Source organism: Labrus mixtus, chromosome 14 (genome assembly GCF_963584025.1).
Source record: "Labrus mixtus chromosome 14, fLabMix1.1, whole genome shotgun sequence".
Taxonomy (NCBI): domain Eukaryota; kingdom Metazoa; phylum Chordata; class Actinopteri; order Labriformes; family Labridae; genus Labrus; species Labrus mixtus.
In genome coordinates this window covers 11179684-11200163 of record NC_083625.1, presented here as the reverse complement: position 1 = coordinate 11200163, position 20480 = coordinate 11179684, and the positions used below count along the sequence as shown (strand labels likewise).

The following is a 20480-nucleotide window of genomic DNA, read 5'->3' as shown; positions in this document are numbered from 1 at the left end:
TGGTGTTGTTAACAATAAATACATACATTACACAAGGATCCCTGCTGAGAATTATGAATAATGTAATACACTGATGGGGAGGATGTTAATGAGAACTACATGAACATTTCAAATGTACCTTCAACCTTCAGACTCGAGACATACTGGCTGTACGGCTTTATGGTCAGAAGTGTCCAGCGCCACTTTGATCCGGACTGAAATATCTCCAAAACATGAGAGTAAAAACCAGCACAAACATTTACCCTGCACAGGATAAATGTTGACTGAGGCAGTCAAAAAATTCTGGTCATCTACCTCCATGGCAGAAAGATTTTCTTTGATTAATAAATACTTAAAAAAGTTGAACAGTTTCTGTGTAAAGTATTCAGGGATTGATCTGCTGTCAGGTAGCACTGAGCATCTTTTGCATACATTTCAGAGGCTGACAGAATGACTAAGTGGTAATTAGAGGTTTTCAACAACCATCCTCAGCAGCAAGCGAGAAAAAAATGAAATATCAGACCCCTCCAAAATAAAAAATAAAACACATTGAAAGGATTTTTGATGAAGCACTGACATTAATGGTCCCCACAGGATAAATACTTTGGTGATCCACGACTTTTCACCACAAGCCACCGTGCACATTATGCTGGTTGCATGAACAAATATCCGATAGTTTGTCATGAACTTTGGTGCTTTCATGGTCTGCTTAGTATGAACTGAATTCACGCAGCCATTGTCGGCATTTTGTAAAGCAAATGACTTTCCCATGAGCCTCAGCTGTACTTTGTGTCAAGTTGATGTCTAACTGTTGTCACTGTCAACACTGAACATCTACTGCACATACTAGCACTTTCATAATAGCCCTCTGCACTTTGAGATTCCCTGCAGCAAACCTAAAGAAGCTCCCCCTTTGCTCTTTTACATTAAATCATGCAAAGGCATAACACTGGAGTCTTGGTGTGTGATTTTACAAACCCATTTCAGCTTTGGGAAAACATGAGAGGCATGTGTAAACATAGCTTCACATAACACACAGCCTTAGGCCGGCACTCACACAGCGCTGTTCAGCCATGCCAGTTTCAACTGAACACAGTGACGCTGTTTTGCCTCTTTAACATTTCTTTTATGCCGCCGAGCAGCAGAAAAACCTCGCCACACCATTAAAAAATATTAACATTAACAGCAAGGCTTAACAACCCCTCTTGAACCGGCAATGTAAAAGGGGCTACTGTAACATGTATCTGCATTGTACCTAAGAGCAGGCTCAATAGGACTGTGACCCTAGTCTTATACTACACATATTTTATAGTTACATAAAACTGTATTGAACTCGTTAAACGTGTCGAGAACAGAAGAGAAAATACAGAAACAGCATGGAGACTTATTTCTATAGTAACACTAGAAAGTACCTTCTGGAGTTGACATTCCTGTCTCAAAGAAAACCAAAGAATAAAGAAACTTAAAGTCTGTACGTTCTTAAGACTGCGAAAGTTATCAAAGTTTGAATAGCAGCTTTCAGAGTTATTTTAAGCATTTACCTTCACCTACTCACACAAAAGACCTGAATGTGATATTGACACGGTCTGCTAAGAGTGTGGTTTGTCCATGATTTTTAATGAATGTGGCAAGTGTGCGTGCGTGCGTGTGTGTGTGTGTGTGTGTCTGTGTGTGTGCGTGCATGTGTGTGTGTGTGTGCGTGCGGCTTTCAATAGCCTGTCTGTTAATATAAGGCCGGAAAGAACAGGTCCTCTCTGACGTTAATGTATTCATCCAGACAGAATCAATTAACCCACGTCTGATGGGTAGATGTGCACCCCACACAGGCATACAGTTGATTGCCCTTCCACAGACAGCAGGTATACAAACATACACATTTATCACATCTGAACATAATTTATTGAAGCATTATATCACAGATATAAGAAAAAACATCACTCCTGTTAGGAGTAAACTGAAAGACTTTTGATGTGCAAATGTTGCATCCAGTCACTGGTTGGAAATCAGACCGTCTCTCTGAAAGTGCATCAATTGTCTGAAATCGTCTTTTAAACAAATGCAAATTTTATGTTTATGAAGAAAAGTGCACACAGTGAATCCGATCTTGAAGGTCAAATGGGATCTTCACCATCATCTAAATTCTATTAACTCCACCTGTGGCAGAGTGATGAGGGCCTCTACTTCTCTGCAGCTCATTGCACACTCTCCTTTCTCTGAGCAGCTCCACACTGTCAGTACTAAACTTCACAAACTATCACTGCTGAAATTGTGATGTATTTGCTGGTCAATCGGTGTTTCTTTTCGAAATCTTTTGACTGTAGCTTTCTTTTCCCTCTACTCCTCTTCTCTTAAAACACAAAACAAACACGGCCTGAAAGCAAGACGATCACTTTGAAGAGTTACCAACTATGGAAACTTTCAAACCTCTGAATCTAGGGTCACACACAGACTTCAGTGTGACTTCCATCATAAAGTGCTGAAACTAATCTTTCATAAACTATACTCAAACAGTCAATTTAAAAAAAAAAAAACGCCTGAAAATCAAAAGTAGCAGCACATCCTGCAGCAGAATCTGCAGCTTTGTGATTTAATATTTATAGTTGATGGCAGTATTTGGTAGTTTATCTTCTCTGCACTGAACCAAAATATATTCAATAAAGAGTTTATATGCGAGAAGTTCAAACAACAACTTTGAAATATGATCCCAACCACAGCTGTTCTTTCTCCACTGAGTCCTCGTTATGAAAAATGACAAAGCACACATTTTGTAACGTCATTAATCCTGTTAAGCTCCGACATTTCATTAAATTGTTCTATTTTGGTGAAAACACCGAGGTGGATGTCTGATCTTTGCGTCTTGTGTCACACTCACAAGTCTACAGGAAAGAACTGAGGCTGAGGCAGAAAGACGCACTGAGCAAGCGAATCACACGCTCTCCTCTGTGTTCGTCGCTTTGAATTAAAAAGCTTTGAAACAAAAAGTTTGACAAACACCCCGCTGAAAATAAATTCAAGATAATTGATAAGCCCTGGGTAGACTCAGAGCATGTTTTTCTACATTGTGGAATACATAAATGATAAACTTTGCATCTTTCCTGCTGGGCTTCCAACAACATGACGAAAATGTGACACTAAATAGATTAGATATGTAAATCAATCTCAAGGTGGCTTTTCTAGAAATATCACCAACAGCTGTTCAGCACTTCATTTACAGTTTCTCTTCACATCTTCAGTATCACATTAGATGTGTGTTAACATGGGAGGGTTGTTTTTTTTCTACTAATGAATAAAACTGGAGTTGATTTTTTATTGAACACATTTCAACCGTTAGATAACTCGAGCTGACAGATGTCTACAACTCTGGCTGTAGATTTGATATAACTTTATCTATCTGTCTCACTCTGCATTAGATTAAGACATGAAAGCTGCTATAATGACTTGTTATGAAATCCACTAATGAGTTGACCAATTCAAGACCATAAATATCAATGAAAAATAATTATCTTGCGTTAAGGGGGCGTGTCACTCACTTAGAGCGTAACACCGGGAAGGTTATTTGTTCTTTTTGAAAGAGGCATTTTCCTTCTAATCACAGTAACGACTTGGAAAAATAGCCTATCAGTGGCGGTATTGATTTAAAATCCGGAGTCTGCCCCGTCTCAGACCGAGACCGAGACAAGACCAAGTAAAAATGCTTTCGAATCCGAAACTAGACCGAGAAATTAAAAAAGTAATCCCAAGACCGTTCTTGAGACCAAGACCGATCTACTTCTCCTACAATTCTTTCTTTAAAAGAAAACTCAATAGATTGTTGTCATGACAACACGGGATGAACTCACACATCATCTGCGTGTGTTGGTAAGTAGCACTGATACGCTGATCATATCTACGGTCATTATACTTAAAGAACTGAAGACTGCTGCTATACAGACAAAATGCATTTAATGTAAAACTTTTCTGTTGAGGACTTAAACAGTTTTTGAGTTTTTGAAAAGCGGCTTCTGAACACTGCTCGGCGTTCCTCGTAGGTTTTCTGGAGGTCAGGATTCAGCCCGTTTAGAGCTCAATCTACATCTCAATCATTCCACTCAGACTCTCGCTATGTGCCCCAAGTAGCAAATTAGCCTCTGAATAATTACACTAATTAGGCTTAGACAGACAATAGTGAAATGCTAATTAGTGCCTAATTAAGAGCAATGAATTCACAGCTGTATTTGTTTTCTGTAATCCAAAGCACACTGGCTTTAGAACAACTCCCTCGTCACTGAGATACTAATTGAAATGAGTTTGTTTCCTGTGACTGACATTGTGCCGGGGTTATTTAGCATTTTGTACATCTTGTTGTGTGGCAATCGGTTGTTGTTGTTGTTTTTACATTTTGAAGTACGTCCTCGTGCACCTTTATGCAATTCACTATTTGTGAAGCATCCCTCCGCCTCCGCCTGCAACCAGCTCGTCTTAAAGGTTGCTGCTAATCAGAGCGTGGTTTGTGCCAATCAAAATACTAAATCTGTAAACACTGCAGGCTCTGCCATCTCATCTTGTTCAAACCATCAAACTTCATTTGTCACCGAGTCCACAAAGGAGGTGTTACTTGGATCTGACAAGAACAAAATCCTGTGGGGTTGACAAATATGCAGTGCAACAATTTCAAACCACAATGTAATGACTGAAAGGTGTTCTGTGTTGCATGGTAAACTCTGCTTTTACACACAGCCACAGCTGGTGTCTATGTACAGTAGTTGGCTCCCGCTTTGTGGATTTGATTGTGAAATTGACACTAAAGGAGACCATTTACAATTCTTAAAATGCCACTTGTTTGTAACCTTGGTTCATTTGAAAACCCGTTTTTCCAGGACCATTCTAAAAGTCTATGAAATGAAATGCCTGCTGGCGTATTTGTCAAGAGCAGAAATAAGTCAGCCGCAGGTGTCCGGTCATTCTTCCTAGTGTGCTTGCAGCGCCTATGTAGAAGAGTAAATGCTCTTGAACAATCAGACAGAGACTATGGCTTGTGAATTGAGGATCTGTTTATTTCTCTTGGAGCAGTTCTTTTATAGCATCCGAATCATCCCGTTATTGGCAACTCCTCACACTGGGCAATTACAACATTTGTGCTATATAAAGACCATGTCCTAGAAGTTTTTTTGGCCGGACAACTGGTCTATTACCAGGAAAGGGTGGGTGGAATGTGTGTACGTGTATCAGATCATGACCTTATGACCTGGCTAAAGTCTGATGGCTGGTTAGATAACTATTGGTTTGTGCCTGTTGCTGTCCAGATTGCGTGTTTCCGTTATGATTCAACCTTTCAAACTACAACAGTAACAGGTTGGAAGGAGCCAATGATGGGTCGAGGATTCCAGTGAGGCAGAGTGCACTTAAAAAAACAAAGATGAGCGCCATCACGTCATTACATTCTCGTCTATTATTCCTGGAAAACCAAATTGTATTGTATTGTATCACACTCTATTGTGCTCCAGGTTTATAGTCACTTACGTTGTACGTCTCCAGCTTGACTCGGTTTTTGAAGATGTGAGTTGTGAAGTTGGCTTTCTGGAAGACTTCATCAAATGCAGCCTCGTCCTTAAGAACACAAACACACACACACACACAAGATAAGGAAAAAACACAGCCAGGGCCAGCAGTTTACAGGAAGTAGTCCGTTACGGTTAACCCTCCAAACTCAATCGTAAAGGCAATTTTCTTGTCAGATGTGGACAAGCTGGTTCAAGGAGAGCTGTGTGTGGTTGTTAATTGTTTGTATGTGTGTGAGTGTGTGTGTGTGTGTGAGTCTCTCACTGTGTCTCTGAGCTGTCCCAGCGTTTCTGCGCTGTGACCTAACAAGACCTCAGCTGTCTCCTGGAAGCATGTCACCCACTGGTTATCCCCGAAGTCTGCTAAGTTGGCCTGAGAGTCAGACAGACAGACAAGATGATGAAGGGGCCAGAGATTATTCATGTGTATATACGATCACAGAAGTGGCAATTCCTCAAAGTCGGCAGCGCTGTGTTAATGATGTGCAGTGTGTGGACTTACTGAAAGAAGGAGCCTGTATTTGAAGTTGGGGTACTCTCTGTTACACTTTTCGCAACGGTAAAATCCATTCTGCTGGTCTATGACCTTTTTGTTGCAGTCACCGGACGGACAGGCCTGGTACAGACAATTCTCCTTACGAGTGTACACCACGGTTGCCACACAGCTGAAATAGTCCGCCTGAGGAGAGAGCAAAGGATGGGAGAGGAGGAAATCTATTTTTAGGAATGGAGCAGCAAGATCAATAAAAACTAACAATTCAAATCCAACTGAGGCAACTTGAGCGTCCAAGGCGGTGGTGGTTAAAATGCAGGTGCTGCCCCTTTATGTTCTCTATTCTGCTGAAGTGAAACCTAACCTGCAAACCAAATTTCAAAACACTAAATAATATCATATTATTGAAGATAATTGTTGCACTACATTGCATATATTATTTTCTGTACAAAACTGGTGGTTCCTGTCTTAATGCAAAATAATTCAACCCTGAACATTATTTCCAGCATGCTGCGTTAAATGTACCACTTTGAAAACTGGAGCTGCATCTGTGAAACCACCCCCACCGGAGCTGGAAGAGAGAAGACAATGTAACAGTATGATTCACCAGCTTATTACCATTGGCCCTCAAAAGCATGATTCAAGTCACTGAAAATGTGAGATATTGATAGAAGACAAGACAACAGCCGGAAGGAGGAAGGAAATGATGATAGAGGAAGAGCTAGGGCACCAGTGTGATGGATCGTCTCATTCCCCTGTTTAACAGGCAGTTCTCTTCTCTGTGCTTCCTGAATATGTGGTTCATGCTGGTCGTACCAGCATACATTAAAAACATGAAGCTAGCTCTAGCTGTTATGGAGACGGCATTGTTTAATCAAAATTTTAGAGTAGACTCGTCTAGTTACTTTATGGGAAGATTGTTTCAGTTGCATTTCAAATGAGAAACCAAATTAATTTGAATGAAGAGTTCAAGCCCTTACCACTGCACATAGGCAGAATCTCATGTTATGTTTTTATAATCAAGGCTGGCAGACTACAACACAAAAAATACAGCCAGTGTGTAAGAGACTGACTTTCTATTTCATACACAGACCCTTTACCGTTTAAATTAAAGAACCAACACTCTGTTTTAATCTTCAAACTATTTTACTTTCACATACTAATAAAGATCATCGAGCCTGGAACAAGTCCCGTCTCTGTCTCATTTTGACTTGCATAACAAAAAAAACGGTGAATCCTCTCTATTCTCGGTGTTGAGAGTATTGCTAGGACTGTCACTAATCTTTTCAAAAGGTATGAATCCTATAGAAGGTGTACACAAAGTGGACAAGAACAAGAAACTTCAGAGAACTTGTTATGGAGGAGGCTGCGACTTGGTCGATGTACAAGACGCCAGGTGGCTCAGGCAGTAAGAACACGATGAGTAATCTCTAGTCCAAACTGAAGAGTCAAACTGCATGACAATGGTCGGGCTACGATGACCAATTTCACAACAAGCAATGTGTCAAGCTATTTTTGTTTGGGTACAACAGACGATTACTTCAAAGGGTAGCTCCATGGCCCACCATAATCAAAAACATGTTTCATGTGGGCTTAGAAACTTTAGTAAAAAAACAGCTGATTTCGAGGAAACTTTGTCTGCTCTGATGGATCACAATGTGTTGATTTTTTATTTCCACAGGTTTGTAAAAGTATTTGGAAATAGAAACTTAGCGGCAGTACACATAGAACAGTGGTGCACTAGACTGTCACAGCCAGTAGTGAAACTTCAGCACAATGATAATATCCAGCTTCTTTGAGCACTCGTCAAGTGCATTCAAGTATAAAGGTAAAAAACAGTTACCGGTACCCAATTACAGTGTTTGCTGGCCTAGAGGAGGGAACCTGGTTTATTTCTAATCCTCTATGAACTTGGACAAAACGTTTTAAACGTTTTTCACAACTGTCGAGCCATGGTCGTTCATTCATGACTTAACTTATTGCTTCAGGTGATGGATACGATGATCAAGGTAATACTATCATCAGAACAGAAAGTATGTAGGACTTTTTGATGACATATTTTTAATGAGTCCCATTTCAAATTTCTGGGAGGAAGTAAAATGAACAAATATTCGAGAGAAAAATCATTAAACCTTTGGGTGAGACATCTCTGACAGATGGTCTGTTCTCAACCAGATATCTTGGTATGATCTGGCATTTTTCTTGTCTCGTCAATATTGGTATTTTTAAATCCTAACTTTGTAGTAAATGCCATGAAAATAAAGTCGATCAAACTGGAGGGACACAAAAATGAAAGAGAGATAATGGAGCAAAAGTGCTCGACAGTGCACATTTTAAAGAATACGAATAAGTAGCTTATGGTGAAAGAGAAACATAAAAATAAAAGGAAAATAAAAGGAAAATACTTCAGATGAGGCTTGGCATCATCAGTAAAAATGGTGCCAACAAGTCAGTCCAGCTGGTAGATGCATGCTGTTTACACATCTCTATTTGACTTCCAAACAATCTTGGAACAGTTTAAAAAGAGAGCAGAGGGAGTTTGAGAATTCTATGCATAATAGATGTGAGATGAGACGAATTTCTCTCTCCCCCTCTAATACATAAATTGTGCTCATATTCACACACACCACACATGCCACACACACAAGGTTATATGCAAAGACCCAAACTTAAACATTTGCAATACAGATACAATGAGCCTCGTTTGAGTTCAGAATTTAAATTAGCGTGTACGCAGTCAATCAGAATGATATTAAAATGCAGCAATGCTACCATAATTTAAACAGATATTAGCACCTTAAGCGTCAGAACTCACACTGCTAAAATCAACAGCTAAGAAGGAAAGAAATGCTAATTCCGATGGAAAAAGGCTACTCTCTCATCCTGTGGAGGGGCACAGCATTCCATCTCTATAAATATAAACATAAAGAATGCACACAGCAGATGAACCGGGTCTCACTGGAGGGGAGCATGCACGTGTACACGCCTGCATGCACACACACACACACACACACACACACTGTAGCAAATTAACTGACACACGTGCAAGCACAAAAGAATAAATGTGCTACACATGCTCAAATAAGAAACCCCAGAAAAACCCTTTTTCCTTTCCTCGAATCACCAAGAGAGTATTTCTGCTACCAGGAGAACCGGCCTTAGACAAGATGTTGGAATTACAGCCAGAATTTCAAATGAAATGCTTTAAAATGCATTCTAAAACAACAACTACAAGCTAGAGCTGGGCCAGACTCATTACTAATGTTGGCCTAAATGAGTCTATCAAAGAGCCTCTCTAGGACGCTGGCCAGAATTCACAAACACACTGTGCATTGCTGTTCCTTGGTTTTGCAGCCCACACTTCATGTTCAGAGTTCAGTAAGGGTGGTAGATGCGAAAAGGCCATTGTGTTCTCTGCATCCCTTGTGAGATGGATGACGCTCTTCTTAGTCCCCATGACCTCCACAGATACTGTCAGTCAGACTTAGAGCTCTGTGACACTTCCTTCCCGCTAGCTAACAATGACTCACAGCCTCATAATCTGTCCACCCATCCATCTACCCAGTGCCCATGCCACACAGCAAGAACCCCCCCTTCGAAACACTTACTAAGGAGCTTTTTTTAATTAGGAGAACTTTTCCCGTTAGCAACAGCCCTCTACCCCGTCAGCGTTGCACTCCCATGTTTCCGCCCGCCTGCCTGCCTCATCATATTTCACAAACTTGGGTAGATTGGAGCGCTGCAAGGCTGGAGAGGTGGGAAGGCGACGGGTAGGGAAGGTGGTAAGGAGGGAGGGTGCATGTGGTGGGGATTGTCAAGGGCTCATGATGTTGGCAGAGGCTACACAGAATGTGAAGACAGAGGTCAGTGGGATCTGGACCATAGCAATTCAATCGCAACTAGACCACTCGAAATAAATCCCCCTGCATTTGCCATCATCTCTCCCCTTCTCCCTGCTCCTTCTGTGGTGTTTTCTCTCCCCCTCTGTATTCCAGTGTGTACACAGAAGCCTTGGGGCAAAGTCTTAACCTTAAGCACACTGAGGAGAACCTGGAGGAGCAGCATGACTAATGCTGCACACAAAAACAGATACACAAAAACGCTCAGAGACACACTTACGCACAACTACGTGCCCAGACTTACCTAGAGTCATACACACACACCTCAGATATTCTGAAAATATATTTTTTTATTCTTATCACACCAAATCCCTGTGTCACCTCTGGCACCTAAATGCAATTAAAATTTGTATGTGGAAGGGCAACCAAGTGAAAATCTACTTCACATAATTGACGTGGCTGCACATGCCAACCCTAATGCTTGTCCCAAAACCCCAAAATACACACACATTGGCGTTTTAATTAGAAGTGGGCTCGTACACCTTCACACACCCAAAAAGAGTCACAGTCACGTACAAACATGGAGGGAAACAGGTAGAATGTCAAATTAGGTTCCTTCAAAAATATAAGCTAATGAGTTGGATTCCATAAATAGAGGCAAAGCTGCAGCCTCAGAGTATGTGATAGACGGCCTCCTCAAAGCTGTTCAATTACAGAAACGGTTGGGGATACACAGGCACAGAGAGAGAAAAGAGGAGAACACAAAGAGAATAAGAAGAGGGGGGGAGGCATGAAAAAAGGGAAGGAGAAAAAAAATCATAGCCTGAATCATTTACACATTCTCACCTTTCAGCCTACTTTTCACACATCTGCCAGCTGATCTGAACTGTGTGCTTTTTTTCTCCAATCCCCAACTTCCTTTTTCTGTGGATCTTTTTCCACTTCTTTTCTTTTAGTTTGACCTTTTCCCCCTTCCATCTTGTAATGTAGGTTTGTAAGTGACAAAGTTCTCAGCCTGCCTTTACTACCAGTAATCTAAACAAGGAGCGTTCTTGAGCCGAGTGTTCGACCCTGTAGGGCGTCCTCCACCTCACACACATAATTAGAAGTTTTTTTATTAGAAACAAAACTGATCTTGAAGCTTCTTGTTAGTGGCTTCTAATTAAACGTGAGGGCCGAGAGAGACTAGCTGGAAGTGTACCAAATTAATTAGACAGAAAGTTTGGAAGTGGTGTACCACTTACATGCAGTTTACTTTTACTGCAGCGTAAAGATAATACTCGCTGATAACACGTCGTTAAATAGGACAAGGATCAATTTCAGAGTTCTCACGTGTTCCTGAAAAAAAGATCTATGGCAGTTTAAATTTGTACAGCTAATATGTGAGCCTCTCTATCAGCCTCCCACAGCTAAAACAAGAGAAAGAGAACTCTAATCCATGAAGTCATAGTGAGGCACAGCCTGGAGCTGCTCTGTTTGAAACGAGCAGGAGACTGACTGGATTTGTGTTCAGCTAAAACACTTACATTCAAATGAGACAGTGTTTGAAAAAAGGCTGAATCCATGTCTGCTCACAGAAAAGGCTTCCCAGATGGCTTTAAAGAAGACACTTTGTATTGTTTATGGTAGTAAGGTTTGATTTTGTAGAATGAATCATGTAAATCTCCTTTTTGATTTTCTAAAGTGTTCTTAATGCTTGTTAACAAAGAAACACCACCGATGGTTATAAAGTAAGTGATCGTTACAGTTAGGAAAGTAAGGAAAGGGGGGGAAGTGAAATAAGTCAAGAAAACACGAGAGACACATTTCTGCTGTAAAAGCCTGTCACCATGATGGATCTGTTCCTGCTTGGCGTCTAAACTTTGTGTAAAAGACCGTGAAGCTCAGGGACACACGCCCAAACCTGGTGTTTACTGTGTTTGTCTAAGACCACTGAAGGATTTTCTCAAACTCTGCCATAATCTGTACTCTTCTTCCAAGTGAAGAAGGTTTTCCTGACTGACACTTTAATCTGCTTGCAGCCAAAGTTTTCATCAAGAACCGGCTACAGGATCCAATCAAGGATATCAAGGTTTACCTTTGCAGCAAAACACCCCCGGGCTACCAACTGTTCTACGATACAGGCTCTAGCTCAGATGCATGCATTGTCTTCTCAAAAGCCAAGAGTAATTTAAGTTGTTAAAAATACTAAAACTCCACGTCATCCGACTGAAGCGGCTGATAAATAAAGATTAATGAATGGGAAATTAGCCATTTGTTGTTCCGTCCTAACTTCAGAAGATAACCAGTGGCGAGTTGTTGTCATGTCCCTTTGCATTAACTTTCTTACAAGCGTCTCACCTCTGTGAGCACATAGGATAGCTAGCGAATTAGCTTATGAGTTTGTGTTATGAGCATTCAGGTTTTAAGGAAAGATATCAAACATCAGCAGCCGTCCCCAAAAAGTGGACTGCAGTGTTTAGATCCAGTCAACCACAGATATTTGTGTCCCGTTAGTGAATATGTTGGTAGAAGAGAGCTGGTGATGTGATCACTGATTAATGTAAGCCTGCTAGCGTAAGCTGCGGTTTGCTCACATGCAACGTAAGTCCATTTATGTTTTTTCTTCCGCAATGAAAAGTGGGAACTCACTGCAGAATCAGCAGTGTTTAAGAACTTAAAAGGCAACCGTTGCACCCAGTGTTTTTTTTCAGTGTTTGTTTAATGTTTGTTTAGCTGCTCTGGGCGCGACTACTCAGCAGCTCACTCGGTACTGTTCAGCAATGTGCTGATGCCGCTGTTGTGGTCGCCCAGGTAACAGAGAAAACAGACAGCTTGTCAGATGATCATCACAGAAAATATGAGTTTGTGGGAACAGATCGCCTTCATGTAGCAGCTGAATGTTTGACAGATAGAAAATCAATAGATTTCTATTTGACCTTCAATTTGTAGTTATGTGTCGTATGTATCTTTGGAACGCTGTATCTCCTGTCTGCACAATAAATGTACCTTTTTAGGTAACAATAAAGACACCTTCAACTTTGAAATAAAGACTGACGAACATTTGACGTGCATTGTTTTTAGAAATGCAACTCATGACATTGAATTTTTCTCCTATTGTTTGAGGGAGCTTCTGTTTTTGATTAAAAAGGAAAGAAAGGGAACAATTTGCATGAATCGCAATGCTTGTTGTTGTATAACAATACACTTATCTTTGGAGTCGAGGCAGAAGCATATTGTCCCAGCTGTACGTTAAGTGCACCACGTTAAATCAATTCTTGTTTTTTTGAAGAGCAACATCATTCAAAGCTTGTATGAATACAAAATGATTTAAATCAGTGGTTCTCAAACTTCTTAGACTGTGTACCACCTCCGAAAATATTTGGCTCTCCAAGTATCACCATTATGGTAGACGTTAAAATACACTGTGGACCTATTTCTACACACATTTTACGCAGGAGGCAAATATGTTCATAAAAAGAATATTATTTATTATAGGACTAGTAAGGGATAGCGCTAGAACTGGCACTTAAACTCCACACAACACTGACGTTTGCCCAAATCAAAAAAGTGCAGAACAATAAAAATGACATCTTTATACCAACAACCTGTTTGAGAATATTTAGTCTCCAGTGTTTCCCACACAAAGAAGATACCTGGGCCCAAGTATATTTCCGGCCTGTTGTTATTTAATTTTTCATTTATTCATAAAATTGCTGCGTGCCTGAGAGAGAGACAGAGAGAGCGGGGGAGAGTGCAGGCTACGTGCAACCAGAGCCTCTGTATTATAAGGCTCTGCGTTCAACAGAGCAAAACTCCCTTTAAAAAAAAATCCTTCTCGACTCCTGCACATAGTTAAGACACAGCAAAAGAGAATAATTAATGTAGGCCTACAGCTGCTTTCTGTTGATTCAGTACTGAATTCCTCTAAATAATGGAATATCGAGTGGAACTTTTCAAAACGCGAGGCGTACTCTATGGTGCTTTTGTCGGTGCGCGCGCGAGCATAAATTGAGAAGATTAACGTTGTTTGTTGCAAAAACTAGATTAATTTATAGGGGGAAACCCATTTGATATAAATACAACCCAATAAGAGTACGGCAAAAAGTATGTTTTTTTTTTTATATTGCGGAGATTTCTTTGCGTACCACCACAGGGAGCCCACGTACGTACCATAGTTTGAGAACCACTGATTTAAATAATGTAATAAATGAAAAGTCATCTGTTTAACGGGTATTTGTCATAGTTTAAATCTAGTAGTTTAAATAGTTTAAATCTGCAACTTTTTACAAGCAACGACTACAAAAAAAACAAAAACATATTTTTTTGTCACACATTGAAAATATCTTTGGGTTTCAGACAGTGGGGAGGAAAACTGATGCGTCTTAATAAAATGTTGAGCTTAGAGAATTTCTTACCAGCATTGTTGTCCTACTTTATTTCTGACATTTTAGAGAATGATTAATTGCTTACCAAAATAAAAAAAAGATTGTTATCAATAAAAGGGAGAACTCATTAGTAGCAGCCCAACTTCCCTGTGAGGCCGATTATCCTTGAGAACATAGTTTCTGATTTCAAAGAGGAGCAGAATATCAAAAGAATACCAACTTTTAATAGTAGTCTTTCACTAAAACACTTTAAAATGTTCTCACTTAAGTGTAAAAGCCCTTTACCAGGGAAGTAATTTAGGTTTATTCTTCTCAATGTTAAAATGTTCTGCTTCTGGTTTTCATTGTCAATTCTGTCTCCTTCATTTAAGTGTCAGTGCTGATAATACTCTCTAAGAGATAGATGTTTTCTGCATGGCTGTGTGAGGCCTTATGCATGTGTAAACAGAGTATACTGTATGTACTGCACCTTCTCTCCATGTCCCATGTGTTCCTCTTTAACATCGCTCAGTGATTTCCAGTTTGTTTTTGCTCTGCTTCCCGATGACCTCATCTCTGTCAGGGATTGGCTGTTGAGCTTACAGCCTTCCTGGTCAAACCTATAGAAACACAGCACATATGTTGGATCAATGGATGTGGAAACATAGCTGAACACCACAACAACAGCACATACATGTGAAAAATGCCATGCATCATTTAAAGAGAAGACTGAAAGGAGGGTGTGTTGAGTTAAATAAAAAGACAAACAGAGCGTGCCTAAGAGCGCGGCTAATGATCCGTGTCTAACGATGAAACTACACAAGATACAACATTAATACAATTCATCTGTGGCATTTTCAGGGATGTACCTATCTCGAAGCATGTGTGTGTTTACAAGTAGGAAAGTATTTTCTATTCATTTTTTATCTGCAATGAAGAAGATTCTGTGCCTTCTAAACCCTGCACCGGCTGCTATTATCTAAAGAAACCTTCTTCAGCCATGACTAAATTACTCCCTTAATCCCTTAACTGATTTAAATCCACTGCATCTGTCTGTATACTGCTAACTTTTCTCACCAACATATGGCTGTCTATCAAACAAATACCTTTGCATATCAATCAGCTTTAAGATCTATTTTTTTACATTTCTGTCCACACACACACGTTTTATTCACAGAGGGGGAAAAAAAAAAGAAAAACAAAACTTATCCGTCTTTGTTCTTTTCTACCCACTCAATCTTTTCATTTATCTACCTTTTTAATATTCTCTTTAAAAATCTTAACACATCGCTGTGACTCCTGCTCTGTATTCAAGCCGAGCCGAGGAATCTAATCAAGGCATCATCCAAATTCATCGGTTTCCTTCAATTATGCGAGCAAGCCTGGTCCAAACAATCCCACAACGCAGCACGTCGCCACAGGAGCTCGAGTCAGAGAGGCGCTCTTTGTCTATGTAGAATGCTGACCCAAACTTTGAAAGGAGTCAAAACAGTGTGTCTGCTTTCTGAATAACATTTATTGTGATTTTCTCGCACTTGTCAGCATGTACACCAGAGAGAGGACCAAACAGCAGCTCAGATCAGAGACAATGTTTTTTTTTAGTTATTTAGCTCTTTGACTGTCAGGATGAGACGGTGTATTGACCAGAGACTAATAAGACCCAAGATTAAAGCTGGAGCAATGGAGCTGCGTCCTCCTCTCTCTCTCTCTCTCCCTTTTAACACACAAACACAAGTAACTGCTCCTACTAATGCGACACACACAAACGTGGCAAACTAAAAACTACAGCTCCTTGAAGAGTAAGACAAATTCATGAACCAAACATTTGAAAGTTTGAAAGATATAACACAATAATGCCCACAGGTACTTCAAAACACAAGCTGTGAGTGCCCTGCAACTTTCAGCCCAAGAATAGCTTTCAATTGAACACACAGGCAATCATATGCACACTCAGGCTTTGTTATGTACACACACACACACAGACACACAGACACACAGACACACACACACACACACACACACACACACACACACACACAAAGAAGAAAAACTGCATTTATATTTTAGCGGTGAAACTACTTGGGGAACAGCCTTAATGAGTGAATGAGTCATAATTTAAAATCCCTCCACAGGAGCTGCTAATAAGAATCCAGTTTGATGCAGCTCAGTGTCCCCTCGTTTTCAGTTCATATAAAGAAAAAAAGTTCAGAGAAGGAATCCAGATTTATCCGTGTTCTGCTTTCCGTTTTTTTCCCCCCTCAAGCTGGTCCTGTCTACACCTTCTCCCACTGGGACCGAGGAAGCACATGTAACCAGTCTCCTGACACGTGATCATCAGCGCGTTGCACCGTGTGCCTTTGGTGTGTATATGCATGAATTACCATATCATGTGTTTGTAATTTGTAATTTATTTCAAGGATAGCCCCTTGAGATGCATCATCCCATTTTTAAGGGGGTCCTTACAAAACATAAATTAATCATAATAATACAAAATCAAAATAAAAGGTAAATCCAAAACATAATACCAAACATTTAAACACAGAGACACCCACACCACAAACACACACACACTCACATTCACTCACACTTAATGTTCCCCCAAGCCTAGCCACCCACCAACCAGCCAGTATTACACAATCAGAAAAAATCTGAAGAGAAAAAAAAAAAATATATATAATAATAATAATTTAAAATTAAGGCACAAGGTACAGAACAGTACATACATGTAGATATGAGGTACACGAGCGCAAGCAAGAGGAGAGCAGGTCCAGACAAACTAAGTCCAACAGAGAAAGAAAATCAAAAGCAAGAGCAGGATGTTTGACAATGAGTAAGTAGAGGTGATTTAAAGATATGAAAAGAGGTGATAGATCTAAGTGAGCGAGGGAGGTTATTCCAGTCTGATGGAGCTTTAAATTTAAATGCACGGCGACCAATTTCTTTCCTGATTCTTGGTGTGAGGACAAATAGATGATCAGTATGCCTTAGGCTATACTGTGAACTGAAAGGGATTAGAAATTGTTTCAAGTACGGAGGAAAATTAAAATAGATACATTTAAAAGTAAATAGCGACCAATGAAATGTCCGTCTGGACTTGCGAGCCAGCCAATTCAAGGACTCATACATTAGGCAGTGACGGGTCCTATATGGACACCTCAGAACAAATCTACAGAGACTGTTATATAAGACAGTGAGAGGTCGAAGATTTGTCTCTGAGGTGTTCCCATAGATAACATCAGCATAATCAAGGATTGGCAGCACCAATTGTGTCACGAATAGAGGACCTGAAGATGAACCTTGTGGCACACCTTTATCAATAATCTTGAAGTCTGACTGGCTGCCCTGAAAAAAAAACACATTGACTTCTATAATGAAGAAAAGAGTTGAAAAACAACAAAGAGTCTGTAGAGAGACCAATAGCATGTAGTTTATCTAAAAGTAGATAGTGATCAACCATGTCAAATGCTTTAGCAAGGTCAATAAATATAGCACCTGTAGACATATTGCTGTCAGATGCTGACTGTATGTCATTGGTGAATTTTAGGAGAGCAGTGGTGGTCGAGGCGTTTGGTCTAAAACCAGATTGGTGTGTTGATAATAAGTTGTGATCATTAAGATATTTAGATAATTGATTAAAGATGAGTTTTTCAAATATTTTTGCAATGCTATTAATAATTGAGATAGGTCTATAATTATTGATGTCTGTGGGGTCACCCCCTTTATGGAGAGGGGTTAACTCTGGCACATTTCCAGGAGGAGGGAGTTTTACCAGTTGCAAGAGATAAATTAAATAAATCAGCCAGGGGAAATGATAAAATATGAGAGGCAAGTTTAAAGAACTTAATCTCCAGACCATCTGGACCAGCACTGCATCCAGAGCTTAGACCATCAGTGACCTGTTGGACATCGGTTGGTGTGACAGTTCTGCAGGAAAAGGAACTGCCACATCTGTTCTGAGTCGGGGTAAAGTCAGAGTGAGACTAACCGGACAGGGAGCTACCAATTGTTGAGAAGTGTTGGCTAAATGCCGCTGCAATTAATGATGGTTCACTGACAGTTTCATTGTTTATTCTGGTACGAGTAGTAGGATTTTTTTGTGGGTTTATTGGTTATACTATTGAGTCTCTTCCAAAATTGCTTTGGGTTCTTAAAATCAGTTGACAGACGGTCTTTGTAATAATTTGACTTTGCATTTCTAGTATTGGTTTTACATTTCTTCCTCAGCTCTTTATAAGCATTCAAGTCAGAAGAATTATTTGTTGCACGGTATTTTTTCCAAGCATTGACTCTTTGTTTGAATAAGTGTATAAGATCTCCTTTTATCCAATGTAAATGTCGACCCTTGACTTTAATTGTTGTCCAGGGAGCATGTTTATTAATCATCTCAACAAGCTCAGTATAAAAGTAATTCCAGGCATCTTCAACGAATGGTATTAGTTGAAATCTTTCCCAGTTGATGTTGAAGATATCTTGAATATAAAGTTCAGAGTTAATATTATTAGTTTTCCTTACTTTGATGAATTTAGGAGGAAGATGAGGCACTTTGATTTTCCAAACACAAAAAAACAATAGAATGGTCACTGAAAGAGTCAGGTAATACCCCAGATTGTATGATTCTGTCGGGATGGGAAACTAGGATCCAATCAAGTAGAGAAGACGAAATGGGACCAACTCTGGTAGGTTCACTTATAAGTTGGGTTAAATTTATGCCGTTGAAGAGATTGCGATCATTACGAGGTGAGCGATCTGCCCAATTGGAGTTGAAATCACCTAATATGATTTTTTCACTTGTGCAGTCTAAAGAATTAATGGTTGATAGGATACATTCAGTTGTTTCAGCAGGAGCATTGGGAGGTTTATAGATATTTCCTATGATAAGTCGTTTGTTCTCATGTAAAATAATTTTAACAAAAAGGCATTCAAAACGCGAGGGATTCTCAGTTGGTAAAATAAGTTCTGCAGTCAAATTTGAGGATACATATGTCAAAAGACCACCTCCTCTTGAGCCCCTGTCTTTTCTATAAAGGACATTGTTATCAATTGTGACTTCATCATCAGACATATTGCTGTTTAACCAGGTTTCAATTACATGAGGTTTATTATAGGTGAGCCAGGCTCTCAATAAGTACATTTTAGGTGACAAACTCCTAATGTTCAAGTGAATAACATGCATACCTTTAATAGAGTTCATTATTCCGAGATGATGCGAAAATAAATATGCATATGTTTAGAATTTGTTGTATGTTTGTTAATGTATATGGACAGTTCAGCAGTAAGACGATTCATTCCACATGTGTAGTGTGAAGACATTAAATATCGATGTGCACACTTAACTCTGTAAAAAATGAGTGTGCGCATGCAGAACACTGACTCACCAGCCCCTCAGTCTGAAGGCCTCGGGTATGTCCGGGTTTACCAAGACTGTTGAACTGAACAAAGCGGAGAGAGATCTCCCCCCAAAATCAGACACGCGAGCTGCTTTGATTGCAACCACTGGCTGCCCTGAGCCGTCAAACTTCTCAGCCTGAAGGGAGAAGAGAAAAAAAAAAAAAAACGACGTTGAAGACAGTAACAGAGACAAGAAAATGAAGAAAAAAGAGACTACAAAAGCAGTGGTATTACTGTTCCAGATATGTTCAGTCTGTTTCTGCAGCTTGGATAGACCAGAAAGTGATACAGGGTATGGTTTTCTTTTATAATTGGACAACCTACGAGTTAATTTGAAAGTCATTTTTGGATTTTGGCAAAAAGGAGGGATTAGCTCTTACAGATTGAATGAGCTTAGAGAAGAATAGTGCCATTTCATGCACATTCGAGAGTTATTTAGCCGGCCGTCTCAAATCAAGGACTCCGGTCCAAAACACTCCTGAAGGTCACTGGAATGACTCGACCCATCCAAATTTTACAGCCCTGAAATCCCCCACCCCCCCTAAAAACAGCTCTATGCAGCAGCACACAGAGACTCATGGGCACATGCACGGCTGGGCATCTTCATGAACACACGACTAATTATAGCCTGCTCTGCATGAGTTTTTTTGTTAAAATCCCAGAATCCATTCCTGGATAGAGAGAGAGAAAAAATAGAGTGAGAGAGATTATAGTTATTACCTCCTCTCCCCACAATGTGGCCGTCACCACTTTGCCAGTTGTGTCTATTAAGCTGAGGGCCCTCTTGGAGACTTCTCTGCTGCTCTTAGTGGTGATCCGGGACACGTCCTCTGCACTCTTACACACTCCAATCACATCTGCAGGCAGAGAGAGTCATTTTAAATCCCCAATCTATAAA

General features: G+C 40.1%; 1 protein-coding gene across 2 annotated transcripts in view; it reads right to left on the bottom strand.

Annotated features, from left to right (window-relative positions):
- LOC132988009 (replication protein A 70 kDa DNA-binding subunit-like) overlaps positions 1 to 20480 on the bottom strand; it is a 43907-nt gene that overhangs the window by 1972 nt on the left and 21455 nt on the right. For both annotated transcript variants that reach the window (XM_061055071.1, XM_061055072.1), the window contains 6 exons: positions 20303 to 20439; positions 19570 to 19718; positions 14685 to 14814; positions 6019 to 6195; positions 5782 to 5889; positions 5479 to 5565 (listed from right to left, as the gene is read on the bottom strand). In XM_061055071.1, the coding sequence (XP_060911054.1) occupies positions 5479 to 5565; positions 5782 to 5889; positions 6019 to 6195; positions 14685 to 14814; positions 19570 to 19718; positions 20303 to 20439 (788 nt within the window). The remainder of the gene's footprint in view (positions 1 to 5478; positions 5566 to 5781; positions 5890 to 6018; positions 6196 to 14684; positions 14815 to 19569; positions 19719 to 20302; positions 20440 to 20480) is intronic.